At 38.1% G+C, this 19,866-nt stretch overlaps 1 protein-coding gene across 10 annotated transcripts in view; it reads left to right on the top strand.

Moving 5' to 3' along the window:
• ARMH3 (armadillo like helical domain containing 3) overlaps window positions 1-19,866 on the top strand; it is a 219,724-nt gene that overhangs the window by 107,176 nt on the left and 92,682 nt on the right. For all 10 annotated transcript variants that reach the window (XR_004732135.3, XM_078346355.1, XM_035268873.3 and 7 more), the window contains one exon: window positions 6,982-7,057. Coding sequence is in view for 9 of the 10 variants with exons in the window: in XM_078346355.1 (XP_078202481.1) it covers window positions 6,982-7,057 (76 nt within the window). In the remaining variant the exon portion in view is untranslated. The remainder of the gene's footprint in view (window positions 1-6,981; window positions 7,058-19,866) is intronic.

The raw sequence follows: 19,866 nt of genomic DNA, 5'->3' as shown, positions 1-19,866 counted from the left end.
CTATTCATCAGTTGGTAGACATTTAGGTTGCTTCTACTTTTTGCTATTATCAATTATCCTGCTGTGAGCATCCATGTACAAATTTTTGTATTGGCGTGTTTTCATTCTCTTGAGTATATACCTGGGAGCAGAATTGCTGGGTCATATGTAACTCTGTGTTTAACCTTTGGAGGAACTGCCACACTGTGTGACTCGTCACTTTTCCAAAGTGGGTGTACCATTTTACACAAGCAAGAAACAATACCGATTTTTATCTTGTATCCTGTAATCTTGCTAATTTTGATCTTGTATCCGGTAATCTCACTTATTAGCTTTAGTAGTTTTTGTAACCTTTTGGGATTTTCTACATAGACATTCATATTATATGTGAATGTTGTGTGCCTTTTATTTCTTTTTCTTACCTTATTTTACTGGTTACGACCTCCACTACTATGTTAAATTAGAGAGTAAGGTTGGACATACTTGCTTTGTGTCTAGTCTTAAGGTGAAAAGATTAAGGTTATCCTCCATTAAGTGTAATATTAGCTGTAGGTTGTTCATGGATGTCATCTGTCTGGTTGAGGACATTTCCTTAGAATTATTGTCATTAATGAATGTTGAATTTTGTTAAACATCCTCTAGCATTTATTGACATGATTACATGATTTTCCTACTATTGTCTGTCAGTATAGTGATTGATTTTTAAATGTTGACCAACCCCACATGATTATAACTTATCATTTTTACATATTTTTGTATTTGATTTGGAAGTATTCATGAGGTATATTGGTCTGTAGTTTTATTTTCTTAAAATATCTTTTTCTGGTTTTGGTATTAAATAATTTTGGCCTCATAATATGAATTGGGAACTGTTCTCTCATTGCTCATCTTCTGTATTCTGGAAGAATTTGTTTAAGAGTGGTTTATTTCTTCTTTAAATGTTTGGTAAGATTTGCCCGTCAAGCCACTGTGTTTAGAGTTTGCTTTCTTGGGAGATTTTAAACTATAAGTTCCATTTATTTAATAGATACAGGACTATTTAAGTTATCTATTTATTTATCAGTAACCTTTGGAAGTTTGTATCTTTGAAAACATTAGTTTTATTATGTTGTCACTTTTATGGGGCATACAGTTGTCTGTAATATTCACTTTTAATATCTGTAGGGTCTGTACTTAGCTTCCCTCTTTCATTCTCTATATTGGTAATTTATATCTTCTTTTTTTTTCCTTCAGTCTGGGTAGGTGTTTATCAAGTTTATTGATTCCTCCCCCCTCAGAGAACCAGCTTTTTATTGATTTTTTTCTCTGTTGTTTTTCTGTTTTATTGATTTATACTCTTTATTTTATTTTTGTTGCTTGCTTTGAGTTTAATTTGCTCCTTTTTTGCTAATTTTTTAGAGTGGAAGCATAGTTCATTGGTATGAGACCTTTCTTTTTTTCTAATATAAGTATTTTGTACTATAAATTTCCCTTTAAGTACTGCTTTAGCCGCAGCTCTTAAGTTTTTATTTGTTGTGTTTTTATTGTCTTTTGAGTTCAATTTATTTTCTCATTTCCCTTAAATTACTTCCTTGACTTTTGAAGTTTTTAGAAATGCCTAATTTCCAAATACTTGGAGATTTTCCACATTTTCTTCTGGAATTTTTAGTTGCCCCAAGAATATTGTTTGTATTATTTCAGTGCTTTGAAATTTATTGAGACTTGTTTTATGGCCCAGAATATGGTCTATCTTGGTTAATGTTCCATTCCATATGCACTTGTATTTTGCTCTTGGTGGGTAGAGTGTTCTGTAAGTTTTAGTTTGGTTGAGTTGTATGATGATATTGTTCTCTGTTTTCACAAATTTTTCTGTCTTCTTATTTTAAAGGAACAGAAAAGATTGTTGAAATATTCAGCTGTAATTGTGCATTTGTCTGTTTCTCCTTTTGGTTCTTTTCACTTTTTGGTTCATCTGTTTTGTAGCTCTGCTGTTAGATAGATACACATTTAGGATTATTATATCTTGGCAAATTGACTTATCATTATATAATATCTTTCTTTATCACCCTGGTGGTCTTCCCTGTTCTGAATTCTGTTTTGTCTTACTTTAATATAGCCACCCTGGCTTTTTTATTATTAGTATCTGCATGGATACCTTATTTTTTTTTTTCAAAGTAAATTCTTGGTATATAGCTTGAGTACAGTGGCTATTCACAGATTTGATCATAGTGCAATACATCCTTAAACTCCTGGGCTTAACTGATCCTTCTACCTCAGCCTCCTGAATAGCTGGGACTACAGGTACATACCACTGTGGCTGGCTTATATATTTTACTGTTAGCTATATTTGCATATTAAAAGTGTCTGTCTTGTACACAGCCTAGAGCTGGGTCTTGTTTGTTATCCAGTCTGACAATCTCTGTATCTTACTTGGCCTATTATCCATACATATTTAATGCAATAATCAATATAGTTTCTTTCAGTTCTACCACTTATTTTGTTTGTCCATCCCCCCACTTTTTTGGCTCTTCTGTACCTGCTCTTCTGCTTTCTTTTGGATAACTTGAATATATTTAAATATTCTATTTTAATTTATCAGTTGGCTGTTTGGCTATATTTGCATATTTTTAGCAGTTACTCTAAGATTGCATTGAATATACCTTTTGCAGTCTACTTAAAGTTAGCATTGTACCACATCAATAAAATGTCGAAACTTGGCTACTATATAGGTTCATTTTCATTCATTCATTCATTTTGAGACAGAGTTTCACTCGTTGCCCAGGCTAGAGGTGTGATCTCGGCTCACTGTAACCTCTGCCTCCCGGATTCAAGCGATTCTCCTGCCTCAGCCTCCAGAGTAGTTTCACTAGGGGCAGAAACTCTGCCCCAATTTCTGTCTCCTTTTTTTCTAAGACTACAGCGTCACCACACCAGGCTAATTTTTGTATTTTTAGTAGAGACAGGATTTTGCCATGTTGGTCAGTCTACTCTTGAACTCCTGGCCTCAGGTGATGCACCCACCTTGGCCTCCCAAAGTGCTGGGATTACAAGCGTGAGCTACCATGCCTGGCCTCTGAATGCTTTTAATATTTTCTTTTTATCATTGGTTTTCAACAGTATGATTATCACATACCTTGGCATGGTTTTCTTTATGTTTATTTTGCTTGGGGTTCTTAGAACTTCTTGAATCTGTACATTTCTGGTTTTCATCAAATGTGGAAATGTTTTGGCTACGATTTCTTCAAACAGTTTTTGTCCCCGCTCTTCTGTTCTCAATTTGGACCATATATGTATATATATGGGCTCAAGCAGTCCTTCTGCTTTAGACTCCCAAAGTGCTGACATTATCGGCAGTAGCCACTGTGCTTAGCCATGGGTTTCGTTTTTAATATTTCCCTTTCATTTCTCATCATTTTCAAATTTTCCTCAGTCTTCCTGAATATATGGAACATATTTCTAACAGCTGGTTTAATGTCCTTGTCTTCTCCTTCCCTCATCTTTCTCATGTCTAGGTCTGTTTCTACTGATTGATTTTCCCTCTGCTTATGATTCATATTTTTTTTTTGGTTTCTTATGGTTTGTATTTTTTTGTTTCTTTGCATGCCTGGTTGTTTTCATTATTAGGATTTAGAAGTTGTGATTTTTATGATGTGGATGCTGGATTTTGTTATATTTCTTTTATGTAACATTGGAGTTCATTCTGGAATGTGATTATGTTATGTGGAATCAGTTGGATCTTTTCAGGGTTTGCTTTTAAGGGTTAAGGGCAGATCAAAAGCAACCTTTAATGTAGGCTAATTTGTCCTATTACAAATGCAGTACCCATTTACAGAATCTGCCTAATACTCTGTGTATTACTAGATCTTTCCACTCTTGGTGGTGGAAACAAGGGTTATTTTCGTTGTGGAGCTTGCCATGAGCTCCTCAGTTTCTTCTCCTTTCCAGTGGTTCTTTGCCCTCAGCCTTGGGTAGGTTCTTCTTCTGTGTGCAGAGATCAGTGTCTGCAAGAGATGAAAGGGATCTTCAGAGCTGTCTGTCAAACTTAGTCCTTGCCAGCTTTCTGCCATACACCTTCTAGAGGTCTTGGTCTCTCCAAATGCTGATTTCTGTATCTTCAATTTGGCAAGACTTCTGGCTTCTGTTTAGATTCCTTTTCCTAGCCCTGTAGTGTGGGAACTTCTCTGTAGGGAAGTCGTAGGGTTCACTTTCTTTGTTTTCCTCCTTTTGGGGGATCATAGTTCTATACTGCTTGTTTTCCAATGTCTGACAACCATTGTTTTATGTTTTGTCCAGTTTTCTGTTGTTTAAGGTAGGAGGGTGAGTTATGTCTTTCTAGCATCTTGGCTAGAAGAGAAAAGGCTTTTTTTTTTTTTTTTTGAGATGGAGTCTTGCTCTATCACCCAGATTAGAGGGCAGTGACACAATCTCAGCTCACTGCAACCTCTGCCTCCTGGGTTCAAGCAGTTCTCCTGCCTTAGCCTCCTGAGTAGCTAGGACTAGAGGCACGTGCCACCATGCCCAGCTGATTTTTTTTGTATTTTTAGTAGAGACAGGGTTTCATTATGTTGGCCAGGCTGGTCTTGAACGCCTACCTCAAGTGATGTACCTGCCTCAGTCTCCCAAAGTGCTGGGATTACAGGAGTGAGCCACCATGCCTGGCTCACTAAGACATTTTTGGTAAAGGCACACACTTATTGTTCCTGTTTGGCTGCAGAGAAGCCCACTGTATGGGAAGTACCTCCACAGAAGCTGCCCAGAACCATAAATGACATTATGTTTGAAGTTGTCTTTTCTTATTGTTAAAATCAAAGATAATTACCAATACTAAAGTAAAAGCATAGAAAATATTTAAAATCTTATAATTCCTTGGCTCTAATACTACCACTGTTTTCATTTTTATATATTAATCTGCATGCATGCATAGTTTTACAGAGTTGTAATCATGATATCTTTCCAGCTTGTGTTTTTTAACATAGTTTATATTTTTTGTAATTTTCATGTCCCTTTTTAAATGGCTGCATATTATTTTTGTGTACCATAATTTACTACATAAATATTTGCCTTAGTTTGAGGCTTTTAGGGAATTTTGAAATAATTTTGTGTTTTAGTTTGGTAGCTTAGAAAAGAATGTAAAAACCAATGGCGTTTCCAAAGGAAATGCAGTGATGAGGTCATCTGGCTGCCTGTTCAGTAAGGAGCAGAGCTGAGAGGATATTACAGACAAGTAATCCGTGGACAGAGTTCAATACTTCTGTGAAAATGGAGAAGGAGAAAATTCAGCTCAATGACATAAATTTCTAGGTTCCTACCATCAGAGAACTTGAGATTTTGTGGGGGATCTGGTGAAAAACCAATGCATCTAAATAAATTTCACAATTGAGTTGAACAATACATGTATGGCTTGCTGAAGTAATTTTTCATTACATGAATAAATTTGCACATGCCCTCAGTGAAAACTGAGTTCAGACTGTAGAGCTGTAAGTTGGAACTATACTAAATTCCCTTGTACTAAATCTTATAAATTAAAAAAGCAGCACTCTTGATGTGTTTTATTAAGGCGCCTGTCTTATCTTTTTCATAAAATTGCATGAATTTATAAAAGTGAGACATTGCTGGAACAGATGTAGAGCAGCCAGATGAGTTTTCTTCCCTGCATTACAGCCGCAGGCCCTCCCTCTGATAGAGCTACTACTGCAGCTCTTGCGTAAGAATCTTGGGTCAGGCATACACACTGATGGTACTCAGCTATGAAGGTCATATACAGATTGATCACACATTTCTTAAAATCAGTGAGGCCCTACTTTTTTTCTTTTGGGAAAGTCTCAGGTACATTCATTCATTCATTTGGGAGGTAGTCTATTGAAATTAATAATAGCTAAAATTTATCTCATTTACTATGTGGCAGGCATGAATCTAAGAGCTTTATGTATAATAATTCTTTCATATGGGTATTGCTGTTATTCTCTAGTAGGTGGCAGGGGCTGGACTTGAATCCTGACCATTGGCTTCAGAGATCTTGTTCTTTTCTCTGTAAATGTAGGCTCTTGAGTCATTCCCTTCAGGTTCAAATTCCAGGTCCATTACTTACAACTTGTGTGAATGACCTCAGCCAATTACTATACTTGTCTCCTCTGAGTCTTGGTTTTCCACATCTGTGTGCTACGTTACACATAACCTAACTTGGTCCAGTGCCTGGCACGTAGTAAGCGCTCAACACATACTTAGCTCTTATTAATTAACCATTCATTAAAACATATAGAGTTCCTTCCATGTGCTTGCTCTTTCAAGGAGCACTTGTGCTGTTTTGTCTGTTTTCTAAAATGGCATAGGAACTTTAATGTGTGGCTCTGAAGATCATAGCTGATAGAGGTTATATTCAGGTTTGTATTTCTATTATCTTTCCTCTGTGTATGAGTTTGGAAAAGGGAGATAATTTGGTCAGACAAAGGAAGAACATTCTTGTAGATTCATTTTGCAAGTCACACAATTAAGTCAGAGGACCAAAAAAAGGTTAATCCTTGATTGACACGTGACCATCCTCTATGTGGATGTGTCCTGTTTGACTGAGTTTATATGTTAAGAAGTTTATATGTATACATAGAGCAGGAAGGGACATCAACTAAGCCAGCCAGTTCCACTAAATCAGCCCCCACCATTAGGAAAATGATAAATATGGCAACCAGGTTACGCTCACATCAGCACCCCAGTGTAGATTTTAAATGAATGCAAATATTAAGTTATGGAACCCTATTAGCAGAGGGGAGGGAAAACCTAAGGCAGAGAACGAGTAGAGTATTTTGATAGAAAGTGAAAAGAAGTTAGAGAAAAAACTTGAGTGAAAATAGTTGAGAGAATTCTATAAACCCTTATATTTTTATCTAAGCTGAGGATGTTTTTAACAGAAGATTGGCACAGGCTTTGTTTGGTTATTCTGAGAGTGCTATTCTGAGATGTGTCTTCATTCCTCATGTTTGTGTTTTATCCTGGGGGTTTGACAGATCTGTGTTCTTTCCTTCTTTGCAGTCCTGAGGCTTTCTACCAATGCAGGCCAGTGGAAAGAAGCAGCTAGCAAGGTGACCCATGCGTTGGTTAATATCAGGTAAGGAATGAGAAGTATCTCTTGCAGAGTTCCTTGGCTCTTCCTCAGTTTTATTGTACCTTTCTATGTAGAGTGTGTTGAACACTCTACTATTTTAAGCCTTGATGTCTGTAGGAGTGGAAGAAAAATTGTCGTACTTGATCAAGAAAAGCAGTACACCAGGCTTTTATTTTGTCATACTGAAACAGCTCAAAGTGCTGGTGGTTCTGTGAATTTTTTTTGCCGAGAGATGGTTACAAGCCCTTTTCAGGCATGCTAGTTGCCAGAGTGTACTCTGTGTATAGGTCGTCTGAAAGCTTTTCTCCAAAAATTTTCAGCTTTTCTCCATGACTTCAGTGAATGACTCATGGTTATCTAGAACACTGACCTTTTACTTTACGTGACTATTTATATTTGCGGTAAACAGAGGCAAATAGAAGTCTATGGGGCTAAGTCATTTTAGGTTGCTTATGAAACAGCAAGGCAATTACAGAGTGCCGTATGTATTGGATAAAGTTGTGTCAGGCATGGAGTTGGTCAGGGTCTTGAGGAGGCACCACCCATACATAGGTATGAGTTGTTGTTTAATGAGAGGAGAAAGTGCTTTCGCCATTGGGAAACCTATATCTGACTTTTCTTCTGTTTCTTGCTCCCTTTGTGCCTATGATTTTTCATTTTCTCTACAGTTATTACATTGTTCTTATAAACAATTGGAAAATTAACATTGAGTAAAAGAGGCAAACTCAACAGATGGGGAACTTGATTTAGCTCCAGATGTAAGCCTTGCCAGACATTCCTAGTAGTAGTAATGCACATTTACAAATTGGTATAGATTCTAATGTGTGACAAAGCTGGGCTGTGATTTTTTTTTTTCTATGTCTTTCTTTCTTTGTATTTAAAGGTAAAATGGTCTGTTCCTGCAGTGCTTTACTACACTGTTTGTCACATCTGGGCATAAAAGGAAAAATGTGAAATGTGTATGTTAGGAGGGCTGGGATGAGGAAGCATGGGAGGAGATATGCTAACAAGATTGCAATGAAGGTTGGTTTGCCCTCCCTGTCTCCAGAGTCATTTTGCATCAAACACAATTTTATAAATCTCACAAATAAATGCATCTCTGCATCTAGCAAATAATCTAGCTACTGTGATGAGGCCTTATAATAAATGTGATTTTCTGGAAGAATCAGGAATAGCAAACTACCTGCTCCCAAATACCCCTTTATGACCCAAGGGCAGTATGACAAATGTGGGTGTTTGAATGAAGCACCAGGTTCTAGAGTAGGGTATGAAGTGCATATGGACATAATTTATGTTGTGTTGACTTATTCATGTATTTACGTAGGCTTTCCATGCAGCTCCTTTTCATCTGGGGCCTGTTTCCTTGATCACATTCCTTTATGCTTGCTTTATCTTCTACTTTGTTGCTTTTCCTTTTTGTGGTTTTTGGCTTGGCTGTTGTTCCTGTTCTTCCCAGGGTCCATCAAACAGCTGATTTAAGCTTTTGACCTCTCCTTTTTCTGACAGCTAAGAAGGGACTGGGCTAAGCCTTGTTACCATGTAACCTCTTTCTTCTGTCTGCATGACTGTCAGGCCTATACCTTCATTTTCATTCCTTAAATTTCTCTGATGAACTTGTGGCAATAATCACATCATTTTTACTGTTGCTAATAATTGGACTTGTATACACATAAAGTAGCAAAAAGATCCAGTCACAGGCAGGCTCGGTGGCTCACGCCTGTAATCCTGGCCCTTTGGGAGATAGAGGTGGGAGGATCACTTGAGCACAGGAGTTCAAAACCAGCCTGGCCAACATAGTGAGACCCTGTCTCTAAAAAAAAAGATAATTAGCTGGGCATGGTGGCACATGCCTCTAGTCCCAGCTACTCAGGATCCTGAGGTGGGAGGATCATTTGAGCCTAGGAGGTCAGGTGGAAGCTGTAGTGAGCCAGGATCATGCCACTTTGAGATCCTGTCTCAAAAAAAATTAATTTTCTCAAGAGATTATTGGAAAGAAGTGTTTAATGTCAATCACAGTAAGGCCAGATCAGGGAAAAATACAACTGGTATTAAGCCTTCAAAAGTGTACTTTTTTTTTTTTCTGACATCTATTCTCACTTATTAAATGCCAGACTTTGTGCTGCTCTTTCTTATACAATCTTCTTTAATCTTCAAACTCTATCGGGTGTATTATGTACTTTTTAAAATATACTTTTACCTAGTGATGAAACTGAGTCTTAAAGATGTTGTATATTGTGGAAGGCCCCATATTTGTTCCTTGGCAAAGCTGACAATTAATAATAGGTCTTCTTTTTTTCTTTGGGACAGGGTCTGTGACTCTGTTGCCCAGGCTAGAGTGCAGTGGCACGATTTCTGCTCACTGCAACCTCTGCCTCCCGGGCTCAAGCAATCTTCTCACCTCAGCCTCTCAAGTAGCTGGGACTACAGGCACGTGCCAACACACCTGGCTAGTTTTTGTATTTTTTGTAGAGATGGGGTTTCGCTATGTTGCTAAAGCTGGTCTCAAACTCCTGAGCCCAAGTGATCCACCCACCTTGGCCTCCCAAAGTTCTGGGATTACAGGTGTGAGCCACTGTGCCTGACCTAATCATAGGTCTTCTAAGTCCAACTTCAGGGCTGCTCTTTCTTCTAAACCATAATGCCTCCTTCTATAAAGTTGCATTGAATACTAACATGGAGGGGTAAACTGAAAACTCACCAGGATGTATTGAAAGGAATATGGAAATTTGAGTTGGAAAAACTATATTTTTTTCGTTTGTCTCTACCACTTACTGTGTGACCTTGAGCAAGTTACTTAGCTTCTGTGGGCCTCTATCTACCATTTATAAAGTGGGTGGATAGTGATATCAATTATATCACAGGGTAATGGTTGTGAGCATTATATAATGTAATGCATATGAAAGCTAGTGAACTGTAAACTACTGGTTATTTCACTTGTGTCTTAAGGTTCATTTCTGTTGTAGCATGTGTCATAATTTCCTTCCTTTTTAGGCTGAATAATATTCCTCTACCTGTTATACCAAATTTTGCTTATCCATTCATCTGTTGATGGACACTTGAGTTGCTTCTACTTTTTGATTATTATAAATAATGCTGCTATGAACATGGGTATACAAATACCTGTTTAAGACCCCACTTTCACTTTTTGGGGACATATCCCCAGAAGAGGAATTGCTGTGTCATATGGTAATTCTGTGTTTATTTTTATTTTTTGAGGAATTGCTATAGTGCTTTTTTTAGATTTAGCATTTTGAGCCTTTCTTAGAGTGTTTCCTAAGAACATCTTCATTTTTCTTTTCTGTAAAAGTTAAGATGTTACCTTAACCTTGAAAGATGTTTTTCTTTCCTTGGTAGGGAGAACTTGATGGCTTTTGATGAGGGTAGTCCAGGGAATTTTCTTTTCTCAGTCAGTATTCTCTTAGCAGACGACAAAAAATAGTATGAGTTGGAAGTCTGTATGCCACTAAACCAATGATAATGAGTGCTGCCTCAGGCTCTTTTGCTTTTCTCTAATAGCTTGTGTTACATACCTATGACACTACTTTCTGTGGTTAGAAAACAAGAACCCTGTGTCAGAAAATCTGACCTGTGGCTCCCCAGGAATACTGTGGGATATTTAACACCAAGTTGATTATCAAGGATAGAGATATAAAGGCTTAGCAGTAAAATTCTGATGTTGTGCAGCATTTGCTTCTGCTGTTTATAAAAGGTATTTGTGCTGATCCCACATCTGAAAAGGATTTCTAAGGCAGAGTGAACAAACTCTTAGCCGCCTCTTCTGTAGTATGTTCTTTGATAGCCATGGGAAGGGCTTGGGTTGCATGTGAAGTCTTCAAACACCAAACAGCTCTGAGGCCTTCCAGACTAGTTTGCCAGTTGATGATAGCTCCAAATTATGTCTTTGAGATCTGGAATGCAGTGCATCTAATGACTACCCTAACGTAGTGTCTCCCCAGCAGGTGAAAAGGCAGCAGGAAGGCTATAGACCTTTCTGTTCTAAGAATACTTAGATTGTGACAGTGAAAGTTAAAAGTACTTTGACACATTTGGAGGCCTAAATTTTCTCAAGTGTCAGTCTTTTTGCTTTTCACTTGTCTTTCTTGGCTTAGTTAAGCTAGTTTTTTTAACTGTCAGAGTTATTTGTGTTTAAACAATTTGCCTCTCTCTTCCTGTTTGATCCTTCAGTGAGATTCTTAAAATGCAGCTGCTTAGAAACTGCTGTTTTTATTGGAACACCACCAAACAGGGCCCTATATGTTTTCCTCTCTTTAGGAGAGTTGTGTCATTGCTTTGCTAAAATATATACCTATTGCTTCACCTTTGAGATTCCACTTGTTGGTGTAATTGTTGCTTAAGTTACTTCCACAGATCTAGTGGTTCACAAAGAAGTGCTTTGAGGGGCCAGTGCAGGGCTGCTAGGTGAACTGTAGCACAGTAAAGGAGTCTTGGTTTAGGAGACTATTCATGACAATTCAGACATTGTAATTAAGATTTTTAGTTGGGAGCTGCAGTGTTTTAGATGAATGTAACTTTAGCATCTAAAACTCCTCCTAAACTTATCCTGAAATTTGGGAAGTCTTGCCTGGAGACTTACATGCTAAGTAGTTCCTGCCAATACTTGGCAGGCAATCCCAGTGAGGTCTTGTACTTTAGGAAGAAGTCTGCTGACAATTAACCTTATTAGTCAAAAGAGAGAAAGATGGTGAACTAAAATCTGACCTCATCTAAATAAACAACTTTCAGGGTAAGTAATTTGAAGCCCTAAATGAAATCTCTTCAGATTAACATTTTAATGCTTTTCACTTAATGAGCATTTTATTGGGACCAGGTTCAAAATCCTTTTCTCTGATTGCTCACGAAAGAAATAGTGACTGAATCACACTGCAAGTAGGTGATTCTCCCAATCTGTAATTTTCTTAAGGTAGATCAAGTTTTAACTATGGTTAATGTATTAACTTTTTTCTTTATTTAGAATGCATTAAGCTGAAGTTAAGTATTTCTTCAAGAATTACTTTTTAGTTATGATTAGTGACAAGCCTGGGATTTGGAGTGAGAATTTAGTGCATTTCTTTGTAAATCTCTTGATTGTTCACCTAGCAAGTTTGCTTCTTGTTTCCCTGTTCACTTCGTGGTCTTTTTGTTTGAATGACAAAGTGGTCCCCTCACCTGCTCTTTTTACTTAACTGCTTATGTAGCTGTTTTCTTTCACCCTAAAAAACACTGTTTCTATCATACGTGGGCGTGCATGCATGCGTATACGTGGGCGTGCACACACAGTAAGTGTACAGTGCTGGGGAGGCTAGGGAACAAGAATAGCTCTCAGCAGCCTCTGAGATAATGGGGTTTATTGAGTATAACATCCTTTGGAATAGGCTGTGTACAGAATTCTGAATGTTACAGGAAATAAGCCCTCAAGCAGTAATTACTGTCAATGGCAACAAAGTTAGTGTTAGGAAGGGATGTGAGGTCTCATCTAGCCAAAATCTCCCCAACTTTCCTTGCTCACTTACGTGTTTGGGCTAAAATCTTTGCCTCATTGCTATAGTTCTCTTAACAAAATGGATACTCATGAGAGAGAAGCAGTTTCATGCCCAAGCACTTCAGATGAAGGATGCAACTTAGTGTAGTGAAAAGTAAATGTGGACTAAAGTGATTAATGATAGAAGCAGAGCCATTGGGCTGTTGACTCTTGAATAGCACGGAGTACATGAACATAACCTTCTATTCTGCAGTTGTCTGCTCTGAAATGGCAGGTACGCTCAGACTATCTCCCCTGAGTTAGAGTTTCTCAATAATGACCTTTTTTTTTTCTCTTCTGTTAATCAGACCCTGCTGATCTCCCATTAGAGAAAATGAAAAGCATTATGCAGGTTAAAACAAAGCACCAAAATGAAGCTGGTATAATTTTGTTTACCCAATGACTAGGAGCATTACATATCATTCTAATGGTCGCTGTTCCCTAATCTCTTAAGACTACAGCTAGAATTGAAAAACTAAACACTGAATCCCATGTGGTTAGTCATCTGTTTTACCCTAGCTTGGTTTATGCTGCAAAATGAAGTTTTACAATAGGTCATAGCTGGGCTGGGTGAACTGCAGTCCAGTAAAGAAGCCTTAGTTTAGGAGATTCAGACTTCTGTAAGTAAATATTAAGATTTTTACTTGGGGGCTATTGTGTTTAAATGAGTGTGACTTTAGCATCTAAAACCCATCCTAAACTTATCCTGAAATTTTCTTAGAGTCTTTTTCTACATTTGTCCTATTTTTTTTACGTGTGGTAAAAATACACATAAAATACAATGTACTATTTTGACGATTTTTAAGTAGCGTACAGTTAGTGGTAAGGACATTCACACTGTTGCACAGCCATCACCAACAGCCATCGCCAGGGCTCCTCCTTCAGCTGAAACTCTGTACCCATTGCATACAAACTCCCTGTTTATTCCCTCCTTCCCCCAACCTTTAGCGATCATCATGCTGTTTTGAGTTTCTATGAATTTGACTATTCTAGGAACTTTATATAAGAGGAATTACAAAATGTTTGTCCTTCATGCCTGGATTATTTTGCCTAATATAATGTTCTCAAGGTTTGTCCCTGTTGTAGCACGTATCAGAATTTCCTTTTTAGGGATGAATAATATTGCATTATATGAATATACTACATTTTGTTTCTCCATTGTCGTGTCAACAGACACTTGGGTTGCTTCCACCTTTTAGCTATTGTGACTAATGCTGGTGTGAACATGAGTGTATATAAATCTCTTTTTGAGACTCTGCTTTCATTTCTTTCAATTATGTACCCAGAAGTGTTACTGCTGAATCATATGGTAATTCTCTGTATAAAATTTTCAGTAACTGCCACTCAAAGTGGCTGTACCATTTTATTTTCCAATTTCTTCACATTCTTCCCAACACTTGTTTTCTGTTTCTGTTTTTGTTTTTTGCTTCGTCTCTCTCCTCTGCTTCATTTTTTGGTTACTAGCCATCCCAGTAGGTATGAAGTGGTATCTCATAGTGATTTTAATTTCATTTTTTTTTCTTTTCCTTTTTTTTAAAGATGGGGTTTCACCATGATGGCCAGGCTGGTCTTAAACTCCTGACCTCAGATGATCCACCCATCTCGGCCTCCCAAAGTGCTAGGATTACAAGTGTGAGCCATGGCTCCTGGCAATTTCATTTTTTGAATGACTACTGATGTTGAGCATCTTTTTATATACTTATTGGCCATTTGTATATCTTCTTTGGAGAAATGTCTATTGAAGTCTTCTGCTTATTTTTTAATGGAGTTTTTTGTTTTTTTGTTGTTGAGTTTTAGTTCTTTATATTTTCTAGCTATTAATTCATTATCAGGTATATGATGTGCAGATATTTTCTCCCATTCTATGGGTTGCTTTTCATTTCATTGACGGTGTCCTTTGATGGACAAGTTTTTAATTTTGATGAAATCCAACTTACCTATTTTTTCATTTGTTGCTTATGTTTTTGTTATTACATCCAATAAATCATTGCCAAATTTAATGTCATAAGGTTACCCCCATGTTTTCTTCTAAGAGTTTTATGTTGTTTTAGCCCTTACATTTAGGTCTTTGATCTTTTTTTGTTTTTTGAGGTGGGGTCTTACTATGTTGCCCAGGCTCATCTTGAACTCCTGGGCTCAAGTGATCCTCCTGACTCAGCCTCCCTAGTAGCAAGGACTATAGGTATGTACCACTACACCCAGCTTCCTTTGATCCATTTTGAGTGAATTTTTATATATGGTATAAAGTAAGCGTCCAACTTCATTTTTTGGCCTATGGATATTCAGTTTCCCTAATGCCCACTGCTTTTTTTGTTTTTCGAGATGGAGTTTTGTTCTTGTTGTCTAGGCTGGAGTGCAGTGGTGTGGTCTCAGCTTACTACAGTCTTTGCCTCTTGGGTTCAAGTGATTCTCCTGCCTCAGCCTCCCAAGTAGCTGGGATTATTGGTGTCTGCCACCACGCCCCGCTTATTTTTTTTATTTTTAGTAAAGATGGAGTTTCACCATGTTGGCCAGGCTGGTCTCGAACTACTGACCTCAGTTGTGAGCCTCTGCCTCCCAAAGTGCTGGGATTACAGGCGTGAGCCACTATGCTTGGCCCCCACTGCTTTTTTGAGATAATCACCGTTCAAATTCCTCAACTTGAATCAGGCTGAATTTGGAACTTAACTGATAAGGGATATAAATGGAGCTCTCCACATTTTTTCCTACATATTTTCATTCCTTTTTGTTTTTTAGGTTTGCTCATTCTGCTGTTTAAGAGATAGCATAATATAGTGGTTAAGAGTAGGGATCTAGAGTCAGGTTGTCTGAGTTTGAGTCCCAGCTCTACCATTACTTTGGACAAGTTATTTTAACCATTCTTTCCTTGAGTTTTCTCAGTTATAAGTGAGGATAACAATGGATCTCTGTCATTATTGATATTATTAAATGACAACATATATATAAAGTATGTAGAATAGTGCTTGGGACATATTCAGTGCTATATACATGTTTATTGTTATTATCTTTAAATTGTTGTTCTGATTGTGCAAGTCTGGGAATCTTATCAGCCCCTTTCATATCCAACTTTGTTCAGTCCTTTGTCCCTAATCATGTGGACTTAGTAGGGACCAGAGATACAAAATGATATTATTTAGAAGCTGACATCACATCAGGGGCAATACTGGAACTTAGGCTGTCAGCCTGTGCCTTTGTATCATTAATGGGAAAATAATTGGGGTGGGGAGAGTTTGTGTTTTTTATCAATTTCAGTCCTTTGAGGAGATGTTTGACCATGCAGTCTTGGCTATATCATTACAGTAAAAGAATGTTCCCAAAATGAATACACATATACTTGAGAGGCTATTAACAAGCGTGTTCTTATCTTTGGTTGGCAGGATTATAGGTGGTTTTATAGGTTGGTGCAAAGTAATGACAAAACCTCAATTACTTTTGCATCAACCTAATATATTTTTGTTCTTGTATTTTAATTTATTAAAACATTTAGCTGTGGACTTTTTTTTTTTTTTTTTGTAGATACTCTTTATCAGGTTGAAGAAAGTCCCTTCTGTTTTTAGTTTGTTGGGTGCTTTTATCATCAAAGGGTGTTGGATTTTGTCAGATGCTTTTTCTGCTTCTACTGAGATGGTTTTGTGGTTTTTATTTCTTATTTTATTGATACAGTATACTACATGAATTGATTTTCAGTTGTTAAACAAACCTTGCATTCCTGGGTTAAATCCTGCTTGGTCATGGTGTGTAATTTTTGTACTTTGCTGGATTCAGTTTGCTAGTACAGGATGGGCATCTCAAATCTGAAAATCTGAACTCTGAAATGCTCTAAAATCTGAAACGTTTTGAGTACCAACATGATGCTTAAGGGAAATGCCCATTGGAACAATTTGTATTTCAGATTCCTGGATTAGGGATGCTCAACTGGTAAGTATAGTGCAAATATAAAAAAAAATCGGAAACCTAAAATGCTTCTGGCCCCAAGCATTTTGGATAAGGGATATTCAGTCTATGCTTTGTGTCCATATGCAGTATCTGCAGACTAGAGAGGTATTGCTATCTCATTTTTTGTTCCTCTAATCCTTCTTTACTGCCTTCTTTTGCATTAAGTGGATATTTTCTAAAAGGCATTTTTATTGCTTTAACAATTTTTTTCACTATTTTTTGAGTTATTTCCATAGTAATTGCTCTAGGCCTTACTATACATATCTTAATTTATCAGAATCAGCTTCAGATTTATACTACATTAATTCCAGTGAATATTGAAATGTTACTCCTGTGCAACTGTAAATAACACATACACACAACACCCACTTCAGTCAACTTTATTTGCAGAGGACACACTTTCCTGAGAAAGTGAAGACTCACTAGAAACAGGACTCTAATTTTGTCCACTTTATCATTTCTGGAGCAGGACTAGATGATAGTAGGGGGGGAATCTGTATTTAGGTTGTAGATACATACATTTCCTTTGTGGGAGATTTTCTCACATGTAGGTGTTAAACACAGCCTTTTAGATCCTGCTGTATTCCTTGGTGAGCTAATAGTCTACAGCTATTTCTTTTCCTGTACTCAAAATGTGAGCAGATAGTGCTCATTGGTGCTTAAGGTCTGCATTATTGAGCCTCATAACAAAGTATAGGTACAAAAGTAACAGGAATAACGGGAATAATTGTTTTGGGGGTATATAATTTTGAAAGGACACAATACTTTGATATGTAGTCAAAGAAGGAGTTGTTAGGTGTGTTCCTTTATGTCTAGAGTCAGTGTTGGTTTGTAGAAGATATTCTTGTACTGTGCTATGTCTTTTTAAAAAGTTGTTTTATTGGCCAGGTGGTGGCTCATGCCTGTAATCCCAGCACTTTGGGAGGCTGAGGTGGGTGGATGACCTGAGGTCAGGAGTTCAAGACCATGAAACCCCATCTCTACTAAAAATACAAAAATTAGTTGGGCATGGTGGTGGGTGCCTGTAGTCCCAGCTACAGGCACTCCCAAAGTGCTGGGATTACAGGCTGAGACTTCGTGCCCTGCCTCTTTCTTAATTAATTATGCCAAATACTTATTTGAGCCTTTTGGAGGTGGCTGTGTGACTAAGATAGTGATAATGGAATAGCTGCTTCCTGATGTCTAGAGGCTGAGGCAGGAAAATCGCTACAACCCAGGAGATAGAGGTTTCAGTGAGATCACACCATTGCACTCCAGCCTGGGTGAATAGAATGAAACTGTCTCAAACAATAACAAACAACAATCATATGTTATTGTATTGTAGTTTTTGTTTTTCTTTTAGAGACAAGTTCTCTCTCTGTTTCCCAGGCTGGAGTGCAGTGGCATAATTATAGCTCACTGCAGCCTCAAACTCTGTAGCTCAAGTGATCCTCCCGCCTCAGCCTTCCAAGTAGCTGGGACTATAGGCATGTGCCACTGTGCCTGGTGCCCTGTCTTTTGTATCTCATTTTCTCCCACTAAGGTAGGGACTGCCGATTGTGGCCTGTTTTTATTGGCTCAAATTAGAAACTATTTCTAGAATATTGCTCCTAGGAGGAAAGGGGTCCATCTTGAGCTCAGCCCTCAGTCATGAATCAAGCTACTGGACTGTGAAAAGGATCTCTTTAGTGATTCCAGGTGGATTATCTGAGAATATCAGTTGAAGCCTTGTAGATATTGGGCCTTACCCTGTGTAAAGTCTCAGATTTTATAAGAACTTGAACAGCCAACCTGAGGAACCTTATAAGAATATTTTATTATATTTTTAAGTTAGTTGGGAGAGATTTTGTATGTATCTGGTGACCTTAAATATTGTATTGGCAAATGATTAAACATTCTTTTTTGTTGCTTAACTACACTGACATTTTCTCTTTCTTATTTTATTTTATTTTACTTTATTTTTGAGACAGTGTCTCTGTCGCCCAGGCTGGAGTGCAGTGTCATGATCTTGGCTCACTGCAACCTCTGCTTCCCAGGCTCAAGCAATTCTCATGCCTCAGCCTCCCGAGTAGCTGAGATTACAGGCATGCGCCACCATACCCAGCTAGTGTTTTATATTGTTGGTAGAGATGAGGTTTCACCATGTTGGCCAGGCTGGTCTTGAACTCCTGACCTCAGGTGACCTACCCACCTTGGCCTTCCAAAGTGCTGGGATTGTAGATGTGAGCCACTGCATCCAGCATTTTTATTTTTGTAGTGATGGGGTCTCACTATCTCGCCCAGCCAGGTTGGTTTTGAACTCCTGGCTTCAAGCAGTCCTTCTGCCTCGGCCTCCCAAAGTGCTGGGATTACAGGCTGAGACTTTGTGCCCTGCCTCTTTCTTAATTAATTATGCCAAATACTTATTTGAGCCTTTTGGAGGTGGCTGGAAAGGACTGCCTGTGTGACTAAGATAGTGATAATGGAATAGCTGCTTCCTGATGTCTAAAGGTAACTCAAGAGTATGAACCTTGATGTAAATTTAAAGGGCTGTGTTCTAAGCAGACAGTTGGAGATGCAATTGCCGAGAACATTGGAGAAGAAATGGATGATTGGCAGTTTGCTCCAGAATATTCTAGCTCTTGGTCCCACGTCTGTAAGTAAATGGGCCCTGCATGTCAGAAAGCACATTCACTCCTTTCTCTTTAGGTCCACAGTCTCACAGTATTATTTCCATAAACGGGTATTTATACAGCAAAGGCCTTGGGTTTGCACTTGTGCAATTAGTAATTGATTGGATCTCCTACCTATAATTTTATGGTATGGCAAATTAACTTTAATTTTTAATCTTAGCTTTAACTTTTCATGGGTGTCTGAAATGAGCCTTCTGACATATGTCCTTTATTCTGCTAATCTTTTAATCAGCAGGACCTACCGTATGCTATTCCCAATTTCTTTAGGTAAGCATCAAAATTATGGTAGGAGAGAGATTGAGAAGGGGAGAGAATGAATGAGAAGCAGGGTGTTTGTGTGAGATAGATTAGGGATCCTTCTTTAAAAGTCTGTGGATTGGCCGGGCACAGTGGCTCACGCCTGTAATCCCAGCACTTTGGGAGGCCGAGGCAGGCAGATCATGAGGTCAAGAGATCGAGACCATCCTGGCCAACATGGGTGAAACCCCGTCTGTACTAAAACAATACAAAAAATTAGCTGGGCGTGGTGGCGTGCACCTGTAGTCCCAGCTACTTGGGAGGCTGAGCCAGGAGAATTGCTTGAACCTGGGAGGCGGAGGTTGCAGTGAGCCAAGATTGCGCTACTGCACTCCAGCCTGGCGCCTAGCAACAGAGCAAGACTCTGTCTCAAAAAGAAAAAAAAAGTCTGTGGATTGAAGAGTATTTTT

The sequence above is a fragment of the Callithrix jacchus genome, chromosome 12 (assembly GCF_049354715.1).
Source record: "Callithrix jacchus isolate 240 chromosome 12, calJac240_pri, whole genome shotgun sequence".
NCBI classification, from domain to species: domain Eukaryota; kingdom Metazoa; phylum Chordata; class Mammalia; order Primates; family Cebidae; genus Callithrix; species Callithrix jacchus.
The sequence above is the reverse complement of the archived record's forward strand: the minus strand, read 5'-3'. Positions and strand labels throughout refer to the sequence as shown.